Raw genomic sequence first — 23783 nt, 5'->3', positions numbered from 1 at the left:
CTCAACTAGTTCACCCCCCTGACTCACAACCACTACTCAACTCGGCGGCGGAACGGACAGACCTCCTCTCATTTGTGGAAAACTTTCCTTTGAGTTCCCCGAAATTCAGACGACCGAGCCCGCGTCCCACAGTGAGATCTCGTCAGGTAGGACAAATCTCTCGTCTGGATCGGGTGCGTCAACACAATCGGACCCGGGAGCGTGCAGCGAAGACACGTTTTGTTGCAGCCAGGACCGTCTCAAGAAAGGAGGGACACAGCCAAGGTGCCGCTTATCATGACCGGGGAAAATTCATACTGCTGCTAAAGTTGGTGTGTTTGCTGTTAACGGTGGCAAAGCTATCCTCTCAAAGTCCAAGAAAGAAATCGTGGGACTACCAGGGTTGTTCGACGCCGATCTTTTAGCAGAGCTCACTGAGGAAGATCGATTCCTGGGTTCGATGAATAGGGCTATTATCAATAAGGATGTTACCAGCTTCAATAAACTCGGGGCCTACATGGCTCAGTTCTGGCCCAAGGCAGCGGTCATCAATAATTGTGTGATAGTTGACAATAAGTTGGCCATTCCGGAAACTTTGAGGCAAGCCGTGTTCGCCCGTCTCCATCGGTCTCATCCTGGACAAGAGGCCATGATGTCAGCCTCAGAGTACATTTGGTGGCAGTTTTTAAATCGACAGATTGTCGATATCTGCGAGAAGTGCCGCGAATGCAGGTTGTATAGTAAGAACCTTAAGCCTGTTAAAACTTTTCATACCACTCAACCTTTACCTGATTTAACGGCGCCAAATCAGGAATTACAGTTAGATTTTGCTGGTCCTATTTTGGATGAAAAAGGTGTGAAGATTTTCCTCTTAGTAGCTATTGATCGTTTCTCGAAATTTCCATCCGTCCTTATTACGAAAACTACTGGGGCTAAAAAGGTTACTAAATTCCTTAGATCTTACATTCAAATTCATGGATTACCTCATTCTATCAGGACTGATCATGGCTCTGGGTTTAAAAACGATTTAGTACAACAATTTTGTTCTAGTGGAGGTATTAAACATATCCTTTCTCCTGTTGGAGATCATCGAGGTTCTGGTCTCGTTGAACGTATGATACAGACTATAAAACTAAAGTTGGGCACGAAGAAACTTGATCCTAATTTCGCTAATTTTAAAGAGGTACTCCATCGGATAGCAGAAGACATTCGCAAGAGTAATCATTCTACACTTAAGAAGTCGCATTTTGAGTTGCATTTTGGACGTAAGCCAAATACTGAATGGTCACAAGCTTTTCATAATGTCGTTAATTCTTATACTTCAGCACAAAGACTTGAGCGCAATCTCTTAACGCCGGATCAAATTGCTAGCCAGGACTACAGTCGTGATCGTGCCAAGATAGTGCCGAGAGGAAGTGCCAGCCCTCAGATTGCCCCACGTTTCAACCCTATGTTTTCTCTGGAGGGAAATAATGCTGAGAGTGAGCCTTACAAAGCGTTAGCAGATCTTGCTCGGGCGGCCAATAAATGGACACAATACAAGAGAAACCTTCCGCCGGATGGGGGCAAACGAGTCCTTCAAGAGTTGTCGAGTCGTCACTCAGATTTGGCTCATTCGCTCAAAACAGGCCTTTCTCGCCAAACACCTTGTTTTGCGGAGGATCGATCAGTTATCACGCCCCCAGGGGCTCAGGCCAGTGTCCTTCGTTTACCGACTCTACAACCTCGTCGCCAGTCCAAAACAAGTCAATTGGAAACTCTTCTCTTATCCGATTCTAGCCGTGTTAGAGTATTTAGGAAAATTGTAGATTGTCAGTCGGGCAAACCTCTTTTTAAGCTTGCAAAATTCAAGATTACTCGCATTACCGATCACACTTATGTTACTGACAAAGGAAAAGTTTATCAAAAAAACCATGTTTGTCTTAAACCTAACTTCCGTAATAACATTTCAGCAACTCAAAACCCATTAGGTGATCGCCTTCAAACACCAGGACCGTATTTACGAAGTGGAGGAAAAAAGCCAGTTACCCGTTCGTCTCAACCAACTCTGTTAGAGAAACGCCCGGATGACACTAGTGTTTCACAACCGATGGTGGTGGATCTCACTATCGACTCGTCAAGTGAGAGTTCCTCTGGCCAGAATACTCTGCAGTTGGTTCGGGAATCTACCCCAGTGGAGAAGCGACCACGGATACAAGATAACTTGCCGCCAGTCACGTTTGCTGACTCGTCTTTTTCTCTGAATCAGTCTCCAATGGATACTCTCGTTTCTTCCCCGCCTATCACACAGTCTGTTAATCCCACAGTAGCGAATGCCCGTTCTGAGTATTCTTCACCTGCTGATGTCGCTCCAGAGGGTTTTATACCTCCAGACTCATATTCGTCATATCCTTCTCTTTCTCTCCCGGCTCAACCTATAGTGGATGACTCGGAAGCTGTCAGGACCTCATCACGTAGCAAGAAAGCTACTAAATTCTTTGGGGACCCTTGACGGCACTCCGTTAAAATTGTGGAAGAAGACACACTATTGGGGGAGGAGGCAGGTGACTTACCCTCTCAAAGCAATTTTTCGTCCTCGCATTGGCATAGAAGGCCACTTATTCTTGACCAACCCCAACTGGTTACGCCGGAGGCGTCATTCTCATCATTAATTTAAAAAACTCAAGATGAAAAATGACCGTCTATCTATCAAACTATTCAAAACTTTTGCAAAACTTTATATACTCTTTATTTTACCACCTTGCATTTTTGCGGGATAGGGGTGCTATCTATTTAATGCTTCTCTGGGTGCTCTTTGTTGATTACAAAATTTTTGTTTTCTTTCATAAAATTTTTCCCTTCCGCGGCGAATGTCATGAGGCGACCTTCGGTACCTCGTTTATTCATTGCCTTTTTGCAGTCATGCTGCTGATTTCATTACTAGTTGTGTTCAAGGCCACCGGCTTGGCCTATATTGAGTGCCACGCTGTGCGTGGTCACTCTGTTGTTTTGATACATCGTTTGCTAGATGTAAATTAATCCTAAACTTTATTCAATGTTTTCTCTTAGTCAGAGTTTGACTAACAAATATTACATTGGAACCAAGAATCTAAACAACTAATTAATCAATTCACTATTACGAACAACCAAGTTTTGTCCTCTAAATCTTGGCAAATGTCAGGAGTATCACTTTCCAAGAAACAAATTTGTTTTTGCCAATTTTTGAGATTGTAGATCAAAATAGGTTTTTAAAATAAGGGTATTTATTACGCTCAGTTCATGTTAAGTCTACACCAGATCTAATTCATATAAAATCTGGAAAAATTTGACAAAATATTTCTTTCGTTTCATTATTAAGTGTTTGAACTTTTGTTTAGTTCGCTGTCTAGTAGAGTACGTTTGGCTACTCAACAAAACGTCAAAAAACAAATCGACAAACTTTTTTCCTAAGCATTCCAAAAACTTAACTGAATAGTCTCGCCAGTATAATTTGATTTACAGAAAGTGCGGGATCCTAATTTTGCGACTACTTAGTTTTTTGTTGTTAATTCAAAATTAATATTGTCAATTTAGGTTATTTTAGTGAAAAATAATTTCATATCTAAGAAAAACTGCTCGTCTCAGGGCACACCTGTGAACATTCCGAGAGTCTACCAAAAGCGATTCGAGACAAGTCGAGACTGTTTTAGAAAATCGGATCATTCAAATAGAAATAAAGCTAATTAAATAATTGATTTCCTATAGAGTTTCTGGGCGAGGAAAGTCATCAAACTTCTAAGTTTAGAGCTTCACCCTGATATGCAGGGGCGGATCTAGGATTTTCTCGAGGGGGGGGGGGGATGGTAAAAGTTTCTGCGCCGCAGGCAAATTTTTAAAAAAACACTCAAAAAAGCCGTTTTTGGGCGCTTTTTGAAAAAATTTTGACAAAAAAATCGCGTTTTTTTTGGCGCGCGCTCCCCCTCAAAGTTAGTATATATTGGCGCCAAAGGCGCCTTTAGAAAAATTTTAGGGTCGGTGGGCCAAAAATGGATTTCTTAAAAAGTATCAAAGGGGGGACCCTTTGGGTCGGCAGGGGGTCGAATCCCTGAGGAGAAGGAAGAGGGCGTCCGCCCGCCCCGCCCCCCCCCCCCCTAAATCCACCCCTGCTGATATGAGCAGTCTTTTTTTTTTGAAATAACTGGTCTGTTTTTTTTTTATTACCCACACATTCTTTTGCATGTGATGGCATTATTTTTTTTGTAACGATTTTTCGGTTCAAGAGATACGAAACAAATAAGTTAAAAATACGTATCGCCGCCTGGCTACACCTTTTTAACCCATAATTGCCGAGAAGTCATTAATCGAAAGCAAGCAACTCAGATAAATATACTGGCAAAAATTATGGAATTGTATCAAAAAAGGAATGGTCACAAAAAGTTAGCTAAGCTATTGGTAGCTAGTTATTGAAGCTATATCAAGTTCTCCCATCAATATAAGATCTACAAAACGTTTAGAAAAATCAACGATTTAAAATTTTTTTCTTTTTTTTCTTTTTTTTTCTGCACGCAGAGCAGCAGCCGATACAATCCGTGCTTTTTGCTCAGGCGGTGTTGATTTATTCCAATGTGGTGTGATAATACATATTTTTTTTCAGATTCGTCAACTCTCTCCTGAAAAAGTACTTTGGCAACTCTACTCTGTTGCAAGCAGTGGGCAACCACGAGTCCTGTCCAGTGGACTTGTTCGTGCCAGACTACATGGACCCAGAGAAAAAGCCACACCCTATGGCATGGCTATACAACGTCAGCACCGTATTATTTTGAACGCTTTCCAATAATTTACTATTGGATTCCCAGTTTTCCTATTAATAGCTGCCGTTTTTGTTCAATTTTAATAGTTGAAACTAAATTTTCTGAAATATCGTTGGCTTTTAGATTTAATCAAATGCTGAAATTGTTGCAAAAAACGACTGTAACACAATTTTTTCTGCATGAGGCTCAAATAGTTAGCGGTTTTTCATGCTTTCTAAATAATTGAATAGCTTGTACGTTTGTTATGACTACTTATATACAAAGGTAGGGACAAAAATGCAAGCTATTCAAGCCTTTCACGAAAAAGTGATGCAGTTGCTTTTCTTGTAAGCAACGAGTAGGGATCAGGGGGAGAATCGAACCATTGACATGTGGACTGAGGCAGAGACTTTGGCCAGTTCACTATCTCACTGCACTGTTAGTCTTGTTTTGTAGACGTTGGTGGATGAGTGGTCCTGGTGGCTTCCCAACTCCACTTTCGACTCCATCAGAAAGGGGGGCTACTGGGCGTGGGAGTTCATGCCTGGACTGAAGGTGGTGTCCCTGAATGGAGCGTATGGACAGACTGGTGACTGGTACTCCATCGTGAACAACTCCGATTTCAGCGGCATGCTACAATGGACCAGTTAGTCCAAGTTATTTTGTCCAGCCGACAACAAACATCGAGAATAATTTAATTGTGTCCTAGTTTTCAAGTATATATCCAAACCCCAACAACTGCATTTTTTTAATAATGTTCGTTTTAACCACAAAGTGTCATTGTTTGAGTCTGGTAAAGCAATATTAAGAGCAAATTGTTTGCCTCAATTCAGTCTGGAATGATTTATTCTGCTTGTTACCTTTCGACAGGATGAACTACATCGCGCATTACTTATTCCAAATTGGTCAAATTGGCAATTTTCGAACCCCATAAATTTATTACAAATGAGCGTAAATAGCAAGTTTTGGCAGGGCGACAATCGTAGCAGTAAAAAATTCGTGGCAGGCGACCATTCGTAACAAATGTCAATTGGTAACAAGGCATTGGCAAGTAAAATACGCTTGCTCCGCTTCTCACCGCTGCGCTTACACCCGGCATGAGAGGAATACTACGCGCGAATCAGTGTTCCCCGCATAAACTACTGTTACGAATTGTCGCTTGTTGCGAATTGTCTCCTGTTTTAAATTATCGCATCACTAAATTTACTACTTTTTGTGCTCATTCTCAAGGCATAAGTAGTTTCCAAATGAAAGAATTTTTGTCCCCAATCCAGACAAAATTGGCTAGTTAAAAATTGATAAATTATCTGGGAAAAAAAACAACTAGAGCACAAGTATTTTTTGTCGTTTTTCAAAGAAAAATCATAACTATAAAAAATTATATTGTCATCAAAGAATTTGAATAACTGTTTTTCGAAAAATAATAATTTATTTTCTTTGTTAAAAATAGTTTTTCCATATCTGTTGCGAATCATACCAGTCGTCTTAGTTCATTTAATTAGTCTTAAAGTATTTTAACTGGTTACTTCAGATTTTTCCTTGTTATCTTCATTCTCTCCGACGGAGAGAAAGATCGCTCACTTTTCAATGTTTTAATTTAGAGATTAATTCACTTTTTAAACATATCTTATTTTTAACTAAGCAGAAATATCCGTAACAAAGAAACATTTTGTCATGGCGCAGTCAAACAGAAACGAATCAAACTTGAGAGGTATACCTTCATTTTGGCAAAACCACACAGTGGACCCACCAATTCCTTGGGAAGAGTGGAGCGATTTATTCCAACTAGCAATAATCGCAAAGGAGAATATTGATATCGAAAATCTCTTGAATCCATCGGAACGATATCACCCTCTTCCCCCAACATTGGAAAATCCGCCGAAAACAAATCCGACGCTCAAAAAACATCTCGCATTGAGAGGAATAATCGAGAACAAAAGAGGTTCGATGACGAAGAAATGGCCTCAATAAAGTCAGAAACTAAGAAATTCAACGGCATGAGACTTGAAGAGGCGGACAAAAAACTCAGATTCATACTTTATCTAGCCCTCGGAAACGAAGGAAAGAAAATATTCGGCCAAAAGTTCACGAGAGTTAAAGTTCTGCAAAATTCTTTCAAAGAATTTTGGGAAAATTTGTCCATAGCTTTTGTGAGAAAGACAAACATAACCTTCGAAAGACACAAGCTATTAAACAGAAAACAGAGGGACAGAGAATCATTAAAACAATTCTGGGGGCACTTGCAGAAATGGCAAAAACTTGTGACATTCCCACAGGAGAAGATGAGTGGATTCGAGATATTTTTATCAATAACATGAAGAACTCGGACATCCAACGGAAACTTCTCACGGAAACCTTACCTCCACTAAAAACCTTAAATGTAGCCCTGATTGACGAAAAACGAATAACAAACCACATCAAAATGACTAGTACTTTTAAATCCAACGGATACTCTTCCAACAAATCTTTTAATCATTTTAATGTAAAAAGAGAACCCACCCTAAACATCAAAAGAACTAACACATGTATGAAATGCGGCGGAAATTTTACCAAAGGACACCTGGCGGTTTGCCCCGCTAAAGATACGACTTGTACGACTTGTAAATATCGAGGACATTTTAGTAGACTCTGTAAATCACGCCGTAAAATTGTAAATATTGTGGATAGTCAAATTGTAAATAATACAGATTGTAATTATCCTTCGGAACAACCGGATGTAAATATCGACCGCGCTAATAGAGAATGCTGTGGAGTAATAAACGCATGGTCGGAGTCCGGACAGAGCGATAACGATGATTACTCTGTATTAAACGTAACAACTATCTACGACGATCAAGGAAAAGAATTGAAGAAACTATTAAATATTGGCCTAGGAAATGAAAACCAAGTAATTTTCAATATACAGGTGGATTCAACTAGCCCTCTAAGCTTCCTTAAACAGAATGTGTTACACGAGTTGAAGTTACGAGACCCTTATGTGAAAATATATCCAGTGGATAAAGCGACTAAAGAACTTTATTGCGGATTTACGAACAATGCAATAAATAACACTGGAAAGGTAATTGTCCCAAATTTCTCAAATGAATGGTCGCACAAGGAATGCCACTTCTTCCTAACACAAGGTCACGAAAGAAACATCTTGGGAAACGACAATTTACCAAAAGTCGGAATCGAAGTTTCACAAAAACAATACACAACACTCACCAACAAGAGAACTTGTAAGTCTATCAATTCAGTTACCTCACTAGACATAGATAATGAAAAGACATGATTTCCAAAACTTTCAAACACTTATTCCTTCGGATTGGAAAAATAAAAAATCAAACAAAAATAACCCACTTTCACGAACCACTAAAGCCAATTCAACTAAAAGGCAGGAGGGTCCCTTTACACTTACTGGATTCAGTGAAATCAGAATTGTACAGACTCAAATCCGAAGGACATATCAAAAAATTAGAAAACGGCGATGAGGACAGATTTATTAGTCCGATAGTTATCACTTGTAAAAAAGACAAATCGATAAAGCTAGCCCTAGATTCAAAATTTATCAACAAACAAATTTACAAGAACAAATACCAGATACCCAATATACACGAATTAGTGGATAATGTAGCGGCTCAAATTTCAAACAATTCCGCCGGAGAAGTATGGTTCACCAATCTAGACCTAAAGAATGCATATAGTCAACTTTCGCTAGACAATTTTACTAGCAGCCAATGCAATTTTAGCCTAGTTGGCGGAGATATAACAGGCACTTATCAGTTTTTAACCGGTTTTTACGGACTCGGCGATATGCCAAACGAGTTTTAAAGAGTCATGGACTCAACTCTGGGAAATATTCCTTTTACAAATTGTTACCTTGACGACATATTAGTCGCTTCCAAAGGAAGTTTTAATGACCACAAGAAAATTGTCTATAAAATTTTATCAAAGCTAGATAGTTACAATTTCGCAGTTAAATGGTCGAAATGCAAATTTTTCCAAAAAGAAATCGAATGGCTCGGCTTTAAAATATCGGGTTAGGTGCATCCCTTGAATAACTCCATGAGAACGTTTGGAAAACAGTGTCATTCGCTTCAAGATTTTTAAATCTTCATGAATCCAAATATTCAACAAACGAATTAGAGCTATTAGGAGTTGTATGGGCGGTGGAACATTACAAAAAAACTATCTCTACAGCTCTGAATTCGAAATCATTACCGATCACAAAGCTCTCCTTTCCGCTTTGTCACCTAATCACGGAAACAAAACGTATCATAGCCGATTGACAAGATGGGTAGATCGCCTCTTACCATTTAATTTTACTATAAAGCATTTAGCGGGAAAAGATATGGGTTTTACCGACTTAATTTCAAGAACTCCTTCGGGTAAAGCAATTCCCCCATCACATTACGACGAAGAATTCGTAGTTGCAACTACCAAAAAAATATATAACGCACTCAATCCTTTGGATAACGAAAATTCATTACGTAATTCAATTAGTTCATAATCGGAAAATTCCCATTACACAAAATTACGAAACCACGTAATAATTACAGCGTTGAATTTCGTCAGTTCTTCCTTTTCAATCTGCAATCAAAAACACTACAGAACAGAATTTTGTAACTCTAAATGTATTCCCTCGGATTTCTCAAGCACAGACTTCACTAAAATCTTTCTATCAAATTCAGCCTTTATTCATTTTTTAATTCTTAATAGTAGCTTAATTAGTAATCCTTCGGATCTTAAACTTATAAATAGTGTAAATATGTCAAATAACTAAATTGTAGTAAATCCTTTCACTTCCGGGATACAGGTCTCAATCGATTTCCAAATTTCCTCAGAGCACAAAAAGTTAGTAACTAAATTTCGCGAAAATCTCAAATTAACTGAAAGACCTTTGGATTTAAATACATTATTCAATGCAAAGTTGGTCGCATTACTAACGGAAGATGATGAGATGCTAAACCCAGTTGTGGAAGGCTTTACAGAAAAAATTAAAAAACATCAACGCAAATTCCCGTTACTTTCACCAATTTTCGAAAGACCTTCATGAATCCGACGGACTTTTATATATGGATGGAAAATTAGTTATTCCTTTTACACTTCGAAACGCCGTTTTAAAAACCTTACACAAATCTCACCCTGGCCAATTCGGTATGAAATACCTGGCACAATATATTTGGTGGCCTCATATAAACCGACAAATTTACTTCCACGGGGTTAACTGCACACAATGCACCCAAAATGGTAAGAAAATAAAAAGCATCATACCTACCACACAAATTAGCGAACTTCACCCTTTTTTTGAACCTAATGAGGAATTAAACCTTGATTTTGCCGGCCCATTAGATAACATCTGGGGAAACAATAAATACATCTTATTATGTATAGATCGTTTTTCAAAATTTCCATCAGCTAAAATTACATCTTCAACGTCATCAAACACGGCAATCGAATTCCTTCAAGATTATTTTTATCTCCGTGGGATTCCTAACTCTATTCGTGTTGACCACGCATCCTGTTTTACTAGTCAGGATTTTAAATTATTTTGTAATTCTTTTAATATCAAATTAATATTTTGTACAGTTGGGGACCATCGTTCTACTGGTCTTGTATAAAAACTTGTTCATACTGTAAAAATCAAATTATTAGCAATGTCTTTAGAACAACAAAAACCTACATTACAAACTGCCATCTCGAAAATCATTTGGAATTTACGATCTTCCTTTCAATCGAAAATAAAATGTTCACCGTTCGAAATATACTTTAATAGAAAACCGAACACGATCTGGAAGCAATTGGCATCTAGTAAATTATCCGGTGGATTTTTAGACAAAGGGAAATCGATCTTAAGCAGAGAAAGGGCCCTTGACTGGAACGCTGACGATCGGATAGAGGACGGATACAAAGACTCTCTTGTACCGAAAAAGAACCAGTCTTCATTGGAGAAAGGCTACGATTCGGACCATCTTACAACTCCAAAACCTTCATCTTCCCGAGTGTCCCTAAACAGCCCGTTTAAAGTTAATTTACTACGAAAAACCAATGGAAGTATAAACGGAAATCCCTTCTATAAACAACTGGGTCAGAAAATAATAAACTCAACAAAATCCACGGTTGAACTATCCGACGGAAAAATCATTAGAAAATTGGACATCGCCATCCCAAAGTCTAAATCTTCTACAATCCGTTCATTCAAAGGAAATATCTTTTTTGCCTCCTTTTCTAACATTGATTTACAAGTAGGTCCAAGAAAGACCAACAAATCGAAGCCACAACAGACGCGAAAACCAGGTCCTAAGACAGGACGGCATACAGAGTCTCTCACCCCGGTCACCACCAGATCTAGAGGAATAAAACAACCTACCAAACTCAACAAATCGAAACTAAACCGAAATAAAGCCTCGACTTCGAACACAGGATATTTAGCAGGTGATGAATCCATGTTCATTCCGTCAGATACGTCCGATATTAGTGATTTGGAATGGATTGCGGGAGGTTTTCCATGCAGAGAAATGATAAGAAAACGCTTCATTTTGGATAACCACATTTTTAACGATGAACCTACCCCATCATTAGATCCTCAAACATATCAAACTAATATAAAATCTGAGATTTTAGACGAACAACTTCAATCTACGGATACAGCGGAATGCCCAATTAGTATAAAACCAGCACCTCAAACTACCTCACACCCACCTGGCGAACTTTATACTGCTACGACAACGGAGGGCCCGAAAACTCCGTTGGATTCAACAAAAGAACCGGAGGGAGAAAATCCGGTCGAATTTCCAGTCTATGAGATAGAAGACTCCTCTGACGAAATTACGATTACTGAGGAAAGGCATCTAAAGGAAAACACTATCACCGGTAATGATTTTAAATTAAGACGTTCGAGTCGAAATATTGGACCCCCACAATTCTATGGTAAACGATTTTACATAGATATTATAGACGAGATCGAAAACCAACCAGGCTCCGCAAATAATCCAATATCTCTTGATGAGGGCTACAGTTCGGGCTCCTTCACACAAACCATCAGAGAGAATCCCTCGGATAACCAGGCACACATTTGCGACATTCAAACGGAGGACCGTGCACCGGGCCCAGCGTGCTCCCCATCTTCTGATCAAATCTCCATTGCCTCCACTGACGAGTCCCTGAGAGATGCGGTGAATAGTTCGACAACTACATAGACTTAGACAGCGAAATTTTTAACGCCGAGCTAGAAAAATTCATGGAAGGAGACAATTAAACTAAATCAAAAACTTGAAAACTCGCATTTAGACATTGATAGTCTTACTAGTGTTTCGTTTCAGCGCAGTTAGAGTTTACTTATTTTGTAACCATGGATTATAATCCGCCGGAATTAGTTCTAATTCAGTCATTCCTTCGGAGCACTAAATTTTCATTTGTTATATCGTGCAGTATTTAATTTTCAACCCTTGTTGGACTTCTCGAGAGGGAGAAAAAGGGTTGGATAACATGTTACGTATTATGGCGCTTAGTACTTTAATTTTTTTTCCCACTAAGGGGAATGTTGCGAATCATACCATTCGTCTTATTTCATTTAATTAGTCTTAAAGTATTTTAACTGGTTAATTTAGATTTGACCTTGTTATCTTTATTCTCTCCGACGGAGAGAATGATCGCTCACTTTTTAATGTTTTAATTTAGAGATTAATTCACTTTTTAAACATATCTTATTTGTAACTAAGTAGAATTATCCGTAACAAAGAAACATTTTATTAAGCACAAGTATTTTTTGTCGTTTTTAAAAGAAAACGCAAAAGTATAAAAATTTATATTGTCATCAAAGAATTTGAATAACTTTTTTTCGAAAAATAATAATTTATTTTCTTTGTTGAAAATAGTTTTTCCATATCAGTGAAACTTTCAAACAAAAAGTCGATTTACATTAATTGATGATATGCAATGAACAGAAAATATATTCACGACACGCGCACACCTAAACACAACAAGACAGCGTGCATATCAATAGTTAGCATATCAATAACGAATAGTTTTTTGTGGAAAAAAATATTGAAAACCTATACATTTTGGACAATATCTAAGCGTTAAATTTTGATTCGTTCGAATTTAATTCGACCAATTAGCAGCTAGCCTCAATTCAGTTTGGAATTGTTGTTCTGGATAATTCACCACTCATCAATAATTCGCGTTATACGCTCTCAGCATTATTAATAAACTCTTTAAAGCGCGCATAATTTAGTCCAGAACATGAAAAATTTGGCAAATTTCAAACCCCCAAAACATTACAAAAAAATAATCCGAGGTGAAATATATTTCTACATTTGAACTCAGGAAGTCGATATCTTCAATGGGGCTTAAAAAACTTTTGTTGAAAATAATTACTTCGATCGGTGAAAATTGACTGAACAAAAAAAACCACACTGAGCATAAATATTCCGTTTTCTTCGAAAGTCGGAAGAATTAAGAATAGGCTTTCAAAGAAATCAAATTTTAAAGCTCATTGATGTTCCATATTTCCCTGGCAGTACGCAATTCAATATACATACGTATGTGAATGAGTTCAGGAGCAGCCAAAGGATACAGGACCCAAATAGCACAATAGTCTTTGTTTTGACTATAACAGTTAAGACGGAAGCTATATGCCAGGCAGTAGCGTGCCGAGGGGGCTGGCGGGGAGAAACCGCCCCCTCCCTCTCAATTCTGTTTGCCAAATTTTCTCAAAAGGTCCCCCCATTGGTATAACTACGACATCAATTTTTTGCTGACCAACCTGAAAATGTTTCTTCGGCGCCAATAAAACTAATTTTGAGGGTGAAGCGCACGCCGAAAAACGCAATTTTTTGGCCTGTTTGTTAAAAAATTTGCTTTGATAAAATAGGGTCCTTTTAGTATTTTCGGAGAGCTCGGAAAGTGAAATTGATCGACCTACAAAAAAGTAGACACAATTGTTGAGTGACAATTCATTATGAATCTCGTATATACTTAGTTTGTGATAACAGTTTCGCTCTTCTTCTTCAGTCGATGAGCTGCAGGACTGTGAGGACAGGGGCATCAAGGCATGGCTGATCAGTCACCACAGAGAGTTCAGTCTGCCCTACTACACAAACCAGTAATCACCTTTCATCTCTCTTCTGGAACATTGAAAAGCATCAAACTTGCTCACATAACTATTTGCATCCATTCTTCTGTGGAACGCTTTTGTAAAGAAAAAATGTGTGACCACAAAGGAAAACAGAAAGGAAAAACAGAAAGTTATTGATCTTGAGATATTTTCTAAAATGTACACTAAGTATTCGCGTGTCGTGCGATTCATGTTTCAACGGGGCGGATCGAACACATGCAAGAATTCAACCGAAAAACCATAGCCGAGGAGGCCGTAAAGTGAAGCTCAAAGTCAACACATAAGGTCGGCACATAGGAGTCGAACAAAAGTCGAAACATAAAATGGAGTCCGCGCGAAGCACAAAGTCGAACACGAAGTCGGAACATAACAGTCGAACTCAGTATTGAAACTTACAGCCGAACACATATTTGCAGCTTTGTCAAAATCAAAATCAAACTCATAAAGTCGCGCGTTCAAGGCAAAATTGAACCCAAAAAATTACGGGAACTTAGATTTTTTTGTCGGATTTTAGCTTGTAAAACTGTAAAACAGTTACAAGAAGCACAATAATTTTTCTTGTTTTTTCATTTTTTTTTGCAAAAATTGTTATGAATTTTGTAGTTTTTTTTCCAAAAATGGTGCGAAAAATAAAAGAAACTTTTATTAGAAAAAAAATTAAGTTTTCATGGTTTATCCTTCTATAATAAGCCTGCTCGCTCGCTTTATTCTCTCGAAATTAGACTCAAAACTGAAAACTTTCAAACAGTTTTTTCTCAAATTTGGGACAAACGTTTGAACATTTGTTAATGTAGTTCGAATCAAACCTGAAAAGGCTTTATTTTGATAAATCAATTCACCCTATACTTTGATTGTTTTGCGAATTGTTTTCGGTGAAAAATAACTTACTTTTTTTAAACATGAATTTCATTTTTTTTCAGATTTTTTAGTGTCGTGCGAAGCATGATTGAAAAGGTTTGAATATTGCGTGGAAAGTAACAAAAAAAAACAAAAAAACCTTGACACACCCGAATACATTGTTCCTTTCCAATGGTCGATGACCAAAGAATGTAGAAAAAAAACATAGATCAAAGCTAAAATATCCAAATACAAAAATGCAAGAAGCAAAATTAGCTATTTTACATCTTTTATTTTGCAGTTAATCAGACCAGCCTTATTGCTTGTCTCTTACAGGATCCTCACGAGAAGGCCTGCACCTGGTTTCAAAGTAAAATGTAAATAAATTTTTAAAGGACAAAACAAAACCGTCTCTAAAAAATTTGAACTCTAGAAACCAATCAAAGAATAATTCCTTTGAAAAACCTGTGATCCCGATTAAATATATTTGTTCGTCAACTCTTTTTTATCGGAAAATGTCTCCAGCAGTCGAACTCAGTCGAATTGTTATACCTCGGTCAAACACAGTCAAACTTTTTGATCTCGGTTGAAAACTTTTTCATTCGAAAAAACTCCATGGTCAAACACTGCTCTCGAAATGTTTTTTTTTTCGGTCGAACTCAATTAAAATGTTTTGCATTTCTTGGTCAAACTTTGTCGAAATATATCAAACACTGGTCCGGGTCGAGACGGTTGAAGCATAGCAAGCTTGGGTCGAGACGTTCAAAACAAACCAATCGTTCGCCGATTCGGTCGAAAAAAACCGCAAACCTCGACCCCAATTAACTGGAGCCGATAGCATGACTTTAAAAGTTATACATTTTGATTGTGCTTACAACTGAGTTGCAAAGGTGCAAAACTATTACTAAGATTAGATTTTTTCTACAACGTTTATCAGTTTTCACGAAGGTTAAAAATTATCGCTAAGATTGAAATTAATATATACGGTTAAAAGTAGTCACTAATTTGATTTTCAGGGTCGACAAGATTATGCAGCGATACGTGAACACAATCAGGGGCTGGTTTAATGGACACACTCACACAGATGACCTGACAGTGTACTACGACAACAGCAGCACAGAAGCAGCCCCCACCCCTGTTCTGACGGCCTTCACCGCCCCCAGTGTGACCACTTACTCCAACTCTAACATGGGCTACAGAGTGTACTATGTGGACTCGAAGAGAGAAAACGCCACCTTCTTCGTCGCAGATCACACCACTTACTATCTCAATGTCACCAAAGGTAGACGACACTGACCTCCGTATTGGAACTTAACCATCAGTTTAACTAACCCCGAAGCACCAAGTGAACAATCTCCCCCCTAAATCAAATTAGGGAGGAAAACGTTCACTTGCTTAAAAGTAATATTTTTCAGCCAGTCGGATTTGAGCAAAGTACATGCAGGCCTTACTGCTTGAATTTGTTATTTGATTTTAAGGGGGGGGGGGAGATTGTTTTCACATGGGCCAACCCGAACACTGAATGTCCGGAAGAAATTAATTAATTTCACCCCAACGCTGATTCGCCATTTTTAAGGTAGCAAAAGGGTAGATTTTGCAGTGAATGAGAGCTTGAAGTAAAACTTAAATGAAAAATTCCTAATTTCTATTTTTTCCATGCCTACTCAGTTTCAGAACAGAAACGCCGGGAATTGTAAAACTAGTTTTAAAAAAAATCTTGTAAAAAACCGGCCATTTTTGTTGTTCAAGCCACGCAATGAAGTCCTTTTAATGTGTTTTTGTTGACAGCAACAGAAAAGTTAGAAAAAAATCAAATCTTTTTTCCGACCATTGAAAATGGGGAGGAACTTTGTATTCGGATGTGTTTTAATTTTCTTTCCACGCCAAACCAGGTGCCACAAATAATGATCGGACTGGGTTGTGTCGTGATTCGAACCACATTGAAAATTTCCGAAAAATTTTCCCAGTGTCGAGAAAAATCTGTTAGAAATTTTTGATTTTTTTAGTCTTATTTCGAGCGAATAAAACAAGCGAGCAGGCTTTTTTTGTTCTCCACGCAAAATCACGTGCCACAATTAATTATCGGAATGGGTCGAGTGATATATCAGATTAAAGCCCTTGGTGATTTGAACGACATTAAAAAATTTACAATTTTTTCTTAGTGTCGAGAAAAACCGGTTTGAAATTTATGATTTTTGGTCTAATTTCAAACTAATATGGTGTGACTGACGGTATATGCTTACAATAGTTTATGAAGGCTATTTTAAAGCCTTGAAAACTTAGTGTCGCTCACATATTTGAATGTAACTGTTGCTTGCAGCCAAGTTGACAGGACAAGTGGTGTGGGAGGAGGAGTACAATCTGAAGGAGGCATACAACATGACAGGGGCACTGCCCTCCGACTTCGATGACCTCCTGACCCGAATGACAACGACGCCTCTTCTGGCCCAGAACTACCTGTGAGTAAAATTAACTCAAAGGAACTTTGGGAGTCTCTGGGAAATCTACCCAAAAAGAACTACAGCTTGAACTTTATCTTCTCTGATGAACTGTTTTGTAATTATGTGATAGCATCCATTATTTAGCATGTCACTTTCTATTGTAATGAGAGAAATTTTTTCTTTAAGGGCTCATTAAGTTCAATTTGCCTAACTTTTTCTTCTTGACGCAAACGCTTTCGAATTAACACAATCATATTCTTCGTGAGTTTTCTCAAAAATTTAATTCATAAATTTTCACAAAAACATTATTCCGTCATTTTTTGTCGAGCAAAAATTGCTTCAATTTCAATAAAAACCAATTCAGGAAAAACGCACTGCCATGTCAAGTTTCGGCATAGTTATTAAACTAGTTTTCTATTTTAATGCACTAGGTACTTTGGGCACAAGAAGGCCCACAATGTGACGTGCGACCTAGCATGTGCCCAGGATCAAGCTAGCAGTCTAAAGCACACTTACCTGCCGGATCCACCCACACACTGAAAAGAAAAGAAAAGAAAAGAAAAGAAAACGAAGCCGAGGGAGACGAGAACGATAAAACAACAGACTCGAATTCAATCTATTTTTTGAATTTTGTTAACTATCCCCCATTATTGCAAATGCGAAGGAATTCGTTTAGGGCACTAACTTCATTTATGTTTAGACGCTAAACTAGTCCTTAGAGAGAAAGAAAAAAATTAGCTAAGTTTCAAAAGGAGAATGTGGGGAAATTATATTGTTAACAGAATTCAGTTTGTTCAAAACTTATAGAAAATTAACCAGGCAGGTGCGACATTTTGAAGTTAAGAGCACCACCCAAAACAAAATCATGTTTTCAGTTCCATATCAGTTATATTTGGTTAGATAACTTTATTTATTTAGTGATTTCTGTGTGATTTGAGTAAACATAATTGTGCGAAGTTTCCACCAGAACCAACTCATCAGTTTTGATATGAAGAAATTGAACATCCGGCTAGAATTATAATAAATTGCGAGGCAACCGGTCGTTGTAATCTAACTGTTAACATGATGATTAGAACTTTGCAATAACTACAGAAGTTTGAAGCAAATCAAAATGCATCAAATTATTTTATTTTGAACACTGGGGTGTGCAGGTACTTTGTGAGGCAGAACTCAAATTTCCATTTCTTGACTGCTGAAAAATGTTTGAGGACAGTCAATGTTTTTTCTTAAGTTCTACTTAGAGTTTTGAGAGATATCATTTTCGGCTTCTTTAAAATAACGACTACCAAAATTTGTCACAATATAAAATAGTAACAAAACATTACCTTTGAGAAAAAACTTGTCAGCCTGAAAAAGGGAAAAAGTGGAAATATTTCATAAAAGACTCATTGAATGCACGTTGATAGTTTCAGCAAATGATACTTCAATATTCAAAACACTGGAAATAAAATATGCTGGAATGCTATAGTCAGTTTTAGACAGCTGGAAGGACGTTGCTTAAAAAATTGGCCTGAATAAGAAAAACCATCCCGAGCTAAAGTCGGAAAAAAATATTGTTTGAACAAGCGAAGCTAACAAATGCAGTATATATACGTACAAATGCATCATTTTGAGCGTTTAAGGCTTAGAACACCAAAATGCTAGCTTAAGTGTTCAACTTTTGGCACTATAAATGTTTAGGTCAGCCAACGATTAAGCCATTGAATGACAAAAAAGTCGTATAAAGATCCCACCTGCGCCTCTTAAAACAAACTAAATTCAATTTTTGAATGCGTAGCAACATACTCAGAAGAGCCCGCATTAAGATCATAGGAGTCACCTCCGTAAAACATGTTTGAAACAGAATTGAATGAAACATAACTTATGAGACACAAGAAACAACAAGTTTCTAATGTCAAACAAGACTGCTCGTATCAGGGCAAAGCCCTGAATGTTCAGACTGCCTTTTAAGGTCTATGGAGCAGTAATAACATTTAAAAAGTTAAATATAACAAGACTGCTCGTATCAGGGCGAAGCCTTGAATGTTCAGACAGCCTTTTAAGGTCTATGGAGCAGTAATAACATTTAAAAAGTTAAATATAACAAGACTGCTCGTATCAGGGCGAAGCCTTGAATGTTCAGACTGCCTTTTAAGGTCTATGGAGCAGTAAAAACATTTAAAAAGTTAAATATAACAAGACTGCTCGTATCAGGGCGAAGCCTTGAATGTTCAGACTGCCTTTTAAGGTCTATGGAGCAGTAATAACATTTTAAAAGTTAAATATAACAAGACTGCTCGTATCAGGGCGAAGCCTTGAATGTTCAGACTGCCTTTTAAGGTCTATGGAGCAGTAATAACATTTAAAAAGTTAAATATAACAAGACTGCTCGTATCAGGGCAAAGCCTTGAATGTTCAGACTGCCTTTTAAGGTCTATGGAGCAGTAATATTATTTAAAAAGTTAAATATAACAAGACTGCTCGTATCAGGGCGAAACCTTGAATGTTCAGACTGCCTTTTAAGGTCTATGGAGCAGTAATAACATTTTAAAAGTTAAATATAACAAGACTGCTCGTATCAGGGCGAAGCCTTGAATGTTCAGACTGCCTTTTAAGGTCTATGGAGCAGTAATAACATTTAAAAAGTTAAATATAACAAGACTGCTCGTATCAGGGCGAAGCCTTGAATTTTCAGACTGCCTTTTAAGGTCTATGGAGCAGTAATAACATTTAAAAAATTAAATATAACAAGACTGCTTGTATCAGGGCGAAGCCTTGAATGTTCAGACTGCCTTTTAAGGTATATGGAGCAGTAATAACATTTAAAAAGTTAAATATAACAAGACTGCTCGTATCAGGGCGAAGCCTTGAATGTTCAGACTGCCTTTTAAGGTCTATGGAGCAGTAATAACATTTAAAAAGTTAAATATAACAAGATTGCTCGTATCAGGGCGAAGCCTTGAATGTTCAGACTGCCTTGTAAGGTCTATGGAGCAGTAATAACATTTAAAAAATTAAATATAACAAAACTGCTCGTATCAGGGCAAAGCTTTGAATGTTCAGTCTGCCTTTTAAGGTCTTTGGAGCAGTAAAAACATTTAAAAAGTTAAATATAACAAGACTGCTCGTATCAGGGCGAAGCCTTGAATGTTCAGACTGCCTTTTAAGGTCTATGGAGCAGTAATAACATTAAAAAATTAAATATAACAGGACTGCTCGTATCAAGGCGAAGCCTTGAATGTTCAGACTGCCTTTTAAGGTCTATGGAGCAGTAATAACATTTAAAAAGTTAAATGTAACAAGACTGCTCGTATCAGGGCGAAGCCTTGAATGTTCAGACTGCCTTTTAAGGTCTATGGAGCACTAATAACATTTAAAAAGTTAAATATAACAAGACTGCTCGTATCATTTTAGCTCAGGAAAACAAAACCTTTCGAATGATATAAAAAGATTCCGCCAAAAATGGCTAGTTAAAAAGTCGAAATTTGTCTGAAGAAAAAAAAAACCCACCCGAGCACAAATATTCCGTTACTTTCGTATCGAAAGTCGGAACAACAATTAAAGTTTCTCAAGTAGTTGTCAAAATTAAAATGTGGATTAGTTTCAAAAACAATTTGTGTTAACTCAATGTAAAAACGAAATAATTTAACCGCAATATGTCAAAAACACGTCAAAAATTTAGCTTGCTTTGGATTTAAAAAACCTAATTTGATATCTGCTATAAATTTATTTACTGAGGATTAACAGACCCATGAAACAAGAAGTTTTATGTGTCAGAAAAAGTTGTTCTAAGCGCAAAATATTAGGATTAAGAAAAGAATGAAGTGGCATGAATGAAGCCGTACAACTCTGAGGCACGTTGATTTGCTAGATTTTAGTTTATTTGAATGGAAACTAATTCTAAAAACTATAGAGTTGATCCATTTTGGTGTAATTTCTTAAGTTTCTTTTAGCTGTGAAATTTTAAATTGTGCTTAATTGGAAGTTTTCAGCATTTTGATTGATTAGATCGATATGATTATACTTGTGTTTGGGGCAATCGACATGAAATTCATACAGTCAAAAAACATTGACGGTGATTTCTATTGGAATTGTGGTAGTGCAGTTGCAGTAACTTTGATGTTATCTATATTATTATATTTTCTTTATTACTGTCAAGGCCATATGTGCCGATGTAAAAGAAAAGGACTGCACGCAGAAAAAAAAATCAAGCCAGAAGATCTGAGCTTTAGAAAAAAATAGAACGATATTCTAAATTATTTTCCTGGTACTCTTAGTCTTACATAAAGTAGTTATTAGAAGTTCCTGAGGTTATCATTTGGCACAATCAGCCGAATTCTTGTCTCAAGACAATCAAACCGATATGAAAACTTTCTTTTTTTAAACTACGGCTAATTCTGATCAATCACAGAACTTTAAGATATGTTTTGACCAATTTCTTCTAGCAGCGAATCTAAGAGAAGCGTGAACCCAGAAATACTGCTGGAGGATCCAAAAAAGTCTAGAGGAACGAACCATTACCGAGAACAGAAAAACCCAGAACATGCAGAGATGCGGTTGGTGCCGCACCTCGAGGCGCAAAAGATAGATTGACGGAGGACACTGTCCTGCTCGAGAACAAAGAAAGAAGAGAAAGAGTGCTAAAAATGGGCCATAACATAAATTACAACGCCGTTCAGAAAGGACTAGTTTCCGAAATATTCCTAGCACTAGGAACAGAAGGAAAGAAATGGTTTGTTCAAAAAAATCTGCATGTGGAAATTTGAGAATAGATTTAAATGAAATCGTAAAATTGAAACAAATTGGTTCGAAAAAGTGTTTCGTACGAACGATATAACTTTTTCAATAAATGGCAAGAATTGGTAGAAACGCTTAAATCATTTCATGCAGGACTAACTGCTCAAAACTGGGTATGCTTGAAAATGAAATTCTCCGAGATCTATTGATTTCGAAGATAGGGAATATCTTAAAACAAGATACACTGACATTCGAGACACTGTCACAGGACGAAGTAGTGAAAAGAGCTCTGAAAGTCATAAACAGAACAAACAGCCAACTCAAGCGTTTCAAATGTCAAAAGCAAGCACTCGCTCTACAAGCTACTTTGCGTAATCCCATTAAAGATAAAACAAGAGCCTATAATGGCAGTTCGAAATCGAAGCCAGAGCAAGCAATAGACGAAAAAACAGAGACCAGTATAGAAAGAAACTTGCCGATGAGAAGAATAATATTAGAAACACTTCGGTAGAGTCCGTGTAACAGGATGGGCAGAACATTTTCAGAGGAACATTCGAAGAACTGTCCGGCTATAGTTAAATCATGTGAAAACTGACTGCAATAAGCCCAATCACGTTGCAAAAATATGCAGCAGGATGAGGAAGTGACAGAGGTCGCAGGTGAAAAAACCATAAAACCATTCAGCGATCACCTTTTGAGGCGTACTTCGGTCGCCTACCAAAAAATGAATTTAAGAATATAAGAGATTAAATACTAAAAATTTTTGATCTTTTAGATAAACAGCATAAACGGTAAACGGATGATGGGATGCGGAATAACTGGAGTCGGCTAGCACTCACATTTAAAGAATTGTAGATAGGACAAAAAAAATTTACCCGGAATTGCAAAAAGCGATGCTCTAGTCCAAGAAAACGTGTTTATAGAAGATAAACCAGTAAAACAAAAGCAGATCTTTTAACGATTTTACTGCAAAAAGTCTAGTGCAAGAGAGAAAAGCCGTCATCCGTACGAAAGAAGGGTAAAAGGATAAAATTAAAAGTTCAATAGAAGAACCAAAGCGGAAACATCAGAAGCAAGCAATCTATCCACTACTAGACAGCGACTCGGAGGGACAAACACTTCAACAGCAGCAGATAAAGGACCAAAAACTAGCACACAGAAGTTTCAGAATAACTAAAACGTGATCTAATCAAACATCCACATAGGGATCTCAGAACTGCTAGAGATATTGGAGATCTTAACAAGGTGGCGATGAAGGCGTGCTGACTCAAATTAGCTACATTTGAAATGCGAACAGATAAACCGACATAGACGAAACTATTGCTTTTAGAAACACACTTAATTCGCCAAAAATTCGGTTATGCGGCGTTAGATATACCTAGAGTCTGGAATGCAGCTAGGGCAGTGCCGTTAGACATTTAATAAAGATGAAAGAGTAAAAATTGAGTCCACCCACCAATTACCAATTTAAAAAACAAAAAGTCGTCTCTAAGTTCAGAACTTAACAAAACTGAGTGATAAAACTCTTTGTGTACTATGAAAAATTTGAGGTGTAAATTGATAAAGTGTTCCTGACCTTTGGAAATGAGGAACTGTGTAAAAAGAAAATACTGTGTCAAAACAGCGGCCGGGTCCATTAATCTAAAAAGTGATATCACGGAGGCAAAAGTTCTAGTGCAGGCGGAAAAAGTTGTCGTCCGCCTGAAAGTTCACTAGAAGAACCAAAGCAGAAACATCAAAAGCAAGCAATCAGTCCACTACTAGACAGCGACTCGGAGTGCAAACACTGCCACTGCAGCAAATATGAAACCGAGACCGAAAAAGGTTATAGCCCAAAAAGCTCGAAAGTTAAAGATGCAGAGGCAGCAATCGTAAAAAAAGGCATGCGATCGAATCGAAAATCAATAAGCAAAAAAAAGCGGATGAACAGAGTAGTTACACACCGAAAAAATTAAGTATCCCGAA

General features: G+C 37.5%; 2 protein-coding genes across 2 annotated transcripts in view; one reads left to right on the top strand and one right to left on the bottom strand.

The window, feature by feature from the left end:
* LOC134845033 (sphingomyelin phosphodiesterase-like) overlaps positions 1–17670 on the top strand; it is a 34522-nt gene extending 16852 nt beyond the window's left edge. The window contains exons 10-15 of the mRNA XM_063861862.1: positions 4592–4739; positions 5184–5373; positions 13722–13812; positions 15678–15943; positions 16982–17120; positions 17534–17670. Coding sequence (XP_063717932.1) covers positions 4592–4739; positions 5184–5373; positions 13722–13812; positions 15678–15943; positions 16982–17120; positions 17534–17642 — 943 coding nt within the window. The 3' untranslated portion in view covers positions 17643–17670. The remainder of the gene's footprint in view (positions 1–4591; positions 4740–5183; positions 5374–13721; positions 13813–15677; positions 15944–16981; positions 17121–17533) is intronic.
* The window catches only part of LOC134843697 (uncharacterized), a 340267-nt gene that overhangs the window by 143763 nt on the left and 172721 nt on the right, over positions 1–23783 (bottom strand). The window lies entirely within an intron of this gene.

Source organism: Symsagittifera roscoffensis, chromosome 4, assembly GCF_963678635.1.
Source record: "Symsagittifera roscoffensis chromosome 4, txSymRosc1.1, whole genome shotgun sequence".
Classification (NCBI taxonomy): Eukaryota; Metazoa; Xenacoelomorpha; order Acoela; family Convolutidae; genus Symsagittifera; species Symsagittifera roscoffensis.
This window is presented reverse-complemented; position numbering and strand designations above follow the sequence as displayed.